General features: G+C 37.1%; 1 protein-coding gene across 1 annotated transcript in view; it reads left to right on the forward strand.

Moving 5' to 3' along the window:
* Positions 1 to 3,970: 3,970 nt before the first annotated feature.
* LOC101560721 (vomeronasal type-2 receptor 116-like) overlaps positions 3,971 to 6,311 on the forward strand; it is a 34,187-nt gene continuing 31,846 nt past the window's right edge. The window contains 1 exon segment of the mRNA XM_012512924.2: positions 3,971 to 4,176. Coding sequence (XP_012368378.2) covers positions 3,971 to 4,176 — 206 coding nt within the window.

Below are 6,311 nucleotides of genomic sequence, written 5' to 3' on the forward strand. Positions count from 1 at the left end.
AGATAGTGAGGTTAAGCTTAATAGCCTAAATCATTTCATAATAACAATAAGCTTTTCTTCTGGATGGTTAAGAACCTAAGTTTGCAGTCCAAAATTAGAGAAAAAGGAGGGCTACAAGGAAAGCCAACATTTTGGCCCTAACCTTCTATGGTCAATTAAGACTCAGGACATATGAGAACTTGTACTGTAACGTCAAGTACCTCGGTACTGTGCCAAATTTTCTGATCAAGAAGATTATGGGGCCAAAGAGGAAAATGATCAATGATGTAGTGTGTGCCTAAGGAGAGTCACATGGAGAGAAAACATTCTCTCTGGCTTTCACAGACAGCACATTGGCCAAGCAATGGCCCTGACTCATCCACATGGCTGACAGTGACAAAGGTTCTACAATCTGAGGTACAGAATTTCAGGATAAATCCTGAGGGGATTTCACTGACCTTCTCAGACCAAAAAAGCTACAACTCTTGCTGCACAGGTCCTGCTTTACCTTGGTCTTAACCATCCATTAGAAAAGTATGAAGACGAAATATAGGAAGTAAAGCCATGCTGTTATGTTGAGCTGTGGGGGACTCAGGTCAATAATTTCTGACATTGCCAGTTAAACAGAAGACCCAATACTATTATGGGCTACTGGACTCTTTTGGAGTATTTTTCTGAGTTTACACACCTATAATATTGAAATAACGGAACTTAGAAAAACAGGGGTATACAGATGAATGTGCATTTTGTATCTGTTTATTCAAGGTGGTTAGGATAGATATATAGTTACATTCTCTTAATGAATAGAATGATTTGTTCTAATGGTGTTTGTAAACAGGATCTCAAGTCCACATCTTGTACAGCAATTAACCACTAAGAAGAATATGTGCAGTGTGTTGGTTGTTGAAGCTGTACTACCGATTTGGTTTGAAACTGTCTCATTGCTATCTGTTTATCAATAAAATTTTGAAAAAAAAACATACGTTTATAATTATTATCACTTTGGTTTGAATTTTCCCTTAATCAATATATAGTGACACTTTTTGGCTCTTTTGGTCACTCTTTGTGTCCATGTCTCACACACTTCAGAAGTCTCCTCAGGAATAAGATGGAAGGAAATCTCATTTGTGCACAGAGGACATTGATGTATAGACACTGATTTTTTTTTCAAAACAGCCTCTAACTTGAAAGAGAAGATGACATTTGTACTGCTTGTTCTGTGACCGACTGCCTATGTTGTATAAGCTCTGTGATGAAATCTCTGCGTTATTTTTCTATGATGCTCTAACAAATATCACTAACTAGGTGCTTAAATAAGAAAATTATATCTTATGCTATCATTGAAATGCAAGTGAAATCCCATTTTCACCAGGCTTGTGTTTTGTGACTCATGATATACTCTAGCCATTGTTATTTTTAGCTTTAAATCAGAAGAAAACCTAAAATATTTCATGAATTAAAAAAAATTAGTACCTTTAATATAAAGACTGCGTGAAGAAATTGGTGAATAAAATTAACAAAAAAATTTCTCACAAATAGTACAAAAGGCTTACAAATATATTAAACGGTATTCAACATATCTGACCACTAAATAAATACAAACCAAATCAGCGCTAAGATTGCATCCTATGCCAGAAAGTATGTCAATTGATGTCAATGATAAAGATATAAAAATATAACAAATACCTTATGGGCACATACATAGTCAAACATAGTCTAGAGTGAATAGCAGCCCTCCTACATTGTTGGTAGCATTGTAAACTAGTAAATTCCCCAAAGAACTAAAATTATGAATTTACTACAACCCAGCTTTCTTTCTTCAAGGTATTTTTCCCAAAGAGCTAATTATATAACACCACAGTGATGCACGCATACCAGTGTTTATAGCTGCACAATTCATAACAGTCAAAGCTTGGAAATAGCCTGTATGTTTATCAACAGAGGACTGAAGGGGTTTTTTGTTTTTGTTTTTGAGGAACCAGGGATTGAACTCAGGCCCTTGTGCTTGCCAGGGAAGGGCTTATTCCACTGAGCCATCTCCTAGGCGTTAACAGAGGACTGAAGGGAGGAAACGTGGTGTCTGTGCACTACAGAGTGCAGCTTGGCACTGAAGGACAACTTTGAGACATTTATAGATAGATGAATGAACCTGAAAAATACATGGTATGAACTTAACCAGACCCATGATACTAAAACTACATGGGATCTTGCATTTGATCAAGATAAAATTTGAAGAAAGAGAATAATAAGGGATAGAGAAAGAGATAAGGCACAGATCTTTTGCAAAAAGTAAAGGTTCCAAAAGAAAATGGATGTGAGTGAAAACGGAGAAGAAGGGATCATAAGTAGAATAAAGTAATGTAATGTACTGGAATCTTATTAAAAAATTGAATATAAACCTAATATATCATTAACTTGAGATAGAACTAATAATATCGAGAATGGGAAAAGACTCCTTAGAGAGACAGATGGGGATGGAAGTGAAGGGGATTAAAGAGTAAGCATCTGCTTTATTTATGTGCGTCCACTTTTCGAGCTGAGTGTGAACTGCACGCACTCCACGGAGGTATTAATAAAAATCAAATCATGAGAGAGCGTGATCATCAGTCTGTTTGGAGTATCTTTGTAGTACTTTATAGAATGGCGAAGGTCTCAGAAATGCAGCATATTTGGAGTATCAGTATCTTTGTTTGGAGTAAATAGTTTTTAGATCAACTGTGACATGGAATAGTAAGTACAAAATTTGGGATTGTGTTTTCCTTAAAAGATAACGACCAATTGTTAATGTTTTATGTTTACAGCAATTAATGTGAAAATGTACTTATTTTTAGCCATTGCAACTATTATTGCATACTGTTATCCATAAGCCAATTACTATTCATCCAACAATGAAATGAAGTCCAAGTTTACAATAAGGTCCACAACTCATGCTGGATATTCTTTAGAAGTTGACGATTGCAAAATGCTAGGTATCCAACCATTTCAGAACTACAGATAATAACCTCATTGCTTTGTAAACTCGCTGGATCTCTGGTGGTGTAATGGGCTATATGTGTGACTCTCATACCCAATATTTTGGTGGTGAGAGATGCGGCAGTACTTTCCAGTTTTGTTCCTTTGCCTTAGAGTGAACCAATTCCTAGGTTGTCATAAATGTATTAATGTGGGCCTCAAATTATTGTTGTAGGAGCATATAATGATAATACATTAAGCCATGGAAATACCATGTTGGAAAGTACTTTATAGAATGGCGAAGGTCTCAGAAATGCAGCATATTACTTTGTTCACAGTGAATAATTTGGAATTTCTGGATATATGTAATAACTGGTTCTTTAGAGATTGGAGTAAATATCTGATTGACAATTGCTTTTTATTATCCACACATGATTCAGAAAGAATGGACAATGCAGTGAAGGTACTTTAGCCACACCGATTCCTGAGTGTATGCAGCTATAATTTCTTACCCTTTGGGGATAGGTGTACTGCCCAATCTCCATCACCAAGTTTGCATCTTCCCGGGTCATTTCAGAAACTTCTAAGAATGAGTCCTCTGTGAAATCCATTTGCATCACCCCAAATGCTATCCATGCAAATAGCCTGTAGATGAAGTTTTGGGACAAAATCCAAGTAGGAAGAGAAGCCTCATGGGAACTTGGTATAAGTATTTAGATTAAAATAATGGTGCCTGCGGGTGAAGAAGTGATCTATAAACATTTCCCAATGTGTGCTTTCAACAGGGACACCAGACCTCAGATGCAGAGCCTCAGGGAAAATAGTGGACAATTTCTCTAAGGACATGGAAGCTGGATGAAATAAATCAGGATCATTAAAGCATCCATATTTGCTGAAATGATAAACTGCATGCCTATCTATTCCCACATATATTTACTTCCCTACTGACATAAGTACCTACATAGAATACAGTATCACTAAGTGATGTTGCAGAACTCATCTTCCTTTACATTTAAGCATCTGTATGTACTTTACAAAGATGCCGCTTTTGAGCATGATCCTACTCTTCTTGAATCTGCCTCTCACCGTGTACAACGTGTCTGATGATGATTGTATTCAAAGCCAGAGCACCAGAGTGTACAAGGATGGAGATGTGGTGATCAGCGGATTCTTCTCCCTGTACACCTGTTTATACTTAACAGGTATGTTTGATATAAAACCCAGCAAGGACTTCTTCATTATGGAGTAAGTGTCTTTTTGCATTTAATTTCCTTTGCTTGATAATCAGAATCAATTATGCCTGGCATTTCTGAATGGAGAGATCAGTATTCTCTGCATTCTTATCCTGTCCTTTCTGTACATACTCTATCAGAATTGTTCATAATTTTGCTAAATTTATGTATTTTGTACAGTGTCTCCCTATGCAGCTCAGATTCATAGTGATCCTTCTGTTTCCAGCCTCCCCAGGGCTGGGATTACAGGTGTGTGCCACCACATCCAGTGTTGGTGGCCGGCTCAGCATGCCTGGTGGTGGGGCCTATGCAACATGTGGTCCAGGGGATCAACCCAGCTTCCTGAGCTCGCCTATGCAGGGGCTTCATCCACTGAGCCACCTCACTAGCCCCCATATTGTTGTTTCATCTTTCAGTTTTGGAATTGTGAACTCATTTTTTTATGTTTCACCTTTTCCTTTTCACAATTAGATTATGAGGTAGAGAACATCTTTCCACCTTATTGTTATTTCACATGCACTTGACTGTACCTAACTTGTACTGCATGGCATTAATGCATGTTCAATATGCATTCAATCCAAGCACTGGATTGAACCCAAGGCTGTAAGACAACAGTAAATATTTATTTCCTAAGGAGCAGCATCTGCAATGTTTCCTTCATTTTGCACAAAATCTCTCATATACCCACTGTGTTTTTTGCTTCTCCTTCTTTGGGAAGCATTGCCCATTATTTTCTCACTGTACATATTTGCTTACACTTGCAAATGTTATGTATGTAGTGGTTTCATCCCAGTGACTCTCTCTGCAAGTGTCTGCACCTCAGGCCAGGACTAGTAGGGCAGTGTCTGTGAAATTCCATCATCTAATTTGTCCTTCTTCACATGCATTTTCTTGGTTTTCAAACATCTCAACATCAGTTCGGCAGCTAACATTATCATTAATACATATAATTTTCATGGAATTATAGAGTCAGAGGACTGTAGGAGATGATTTGTGCTTCTGTGAAGAAGGCGATGTCACCAAACTAACATTTGTTTATGGTTTTTGTCAGATGGTAGACCTACAGTGTTGTCTTTGCTAGTTGTTTATGCCTAGAAAAAGGAAAGATAGCGTTAAGAATTAGGGTATTTTGTCATAGGTGTTTGTAACCATCTCGTATGGATTACCACATACAAGATGTTGACTGATATCTTTGTTCTTAGACAATTTTAATATGTTGGTATGTTTTTTGAGACGTTTTTAGTATGATGCTAACATTGGCTAAAGCTATTGCATTAAAGAAAGCCGTCTTTAGCCACAATTAGCTGTAATTAATATCATGTGTCATTACACTGGTTCCTTACATATTATTCCAAAATACGTTTGATGTTGTTTGTCAATAATTTCTTTATGATAAATATTCCTATTTCTAGTCTGATAAGTACTACATATTGTTTCTTGTACGTAGTAGCGTGTCAGAAAAATTATTTGAAGCCAGAATTAGTGAAATAGAGTCCTTATCTCCTGCAAAATGTAAAGTAACAAATTACTAATGGCCCTTACTGAAAAAATGAGAAAGCTTTTGTGTAATTAGAGAAGAATCATCAGTATGTTAACAGTGCTGTGAAGGACAGAGATGTGGAGGTAGATCCTGAAGTCTGCATGTGCTGATGGGGGTTGACAGTCAAAGTAACAAGGAGGCCAGGATGGAGAATTACCAAGAGACAACATAGGTGTCATGAGCACTGGGCAGAGCCAAATTGAGAGGATTTTAGAGGAAACAATCTGGGTGTGAGATGACACTCTAGGGACAGTAAGGAATAAAAACCTTGTCAGATACCATGTGTGATCAGATTTCCAGGGTATTTTTAAAGGTGCTATAGAGAGTTTGTTTCTCTTCCTAAGGACAGTAGAGAGGACCCTGCTTTCTTTTCCCTTTTCTGTTAGTGTTTCACCTGCTCATGGCAACAGTGAGTCTTTTCCTGACCAGGAAATGTGTAGAATCAGTGACTGAAACTATCTTCCTTTCTATTGCAGGAACTCATAATGTGAAGGGCACCCTAGGCATTAAGTAAAAATCTTTAAGTTTCCATTACAATTCTTTAAAATATCCTAAAGTTAAAATGAAAAGCAAGAGAACTTTGAAAAACAAAATTATATACAGATTTA

Source organism: Octodon degus, unplaced genomic scaffold, assembly GCF_000260255.1.
Source record: "Octodon degus isolate 3935 unplaced genomic scaffold, OctDeg1.0 scaffold00290, whole genome shotgun sequence".
NCBI classification, from domain to species: domain Eukaryota; kingdom Metazoa; phylum Chordata; class Mammalia; order Rodentia; family Octodontidae; genus Octodon; species Octodon degus.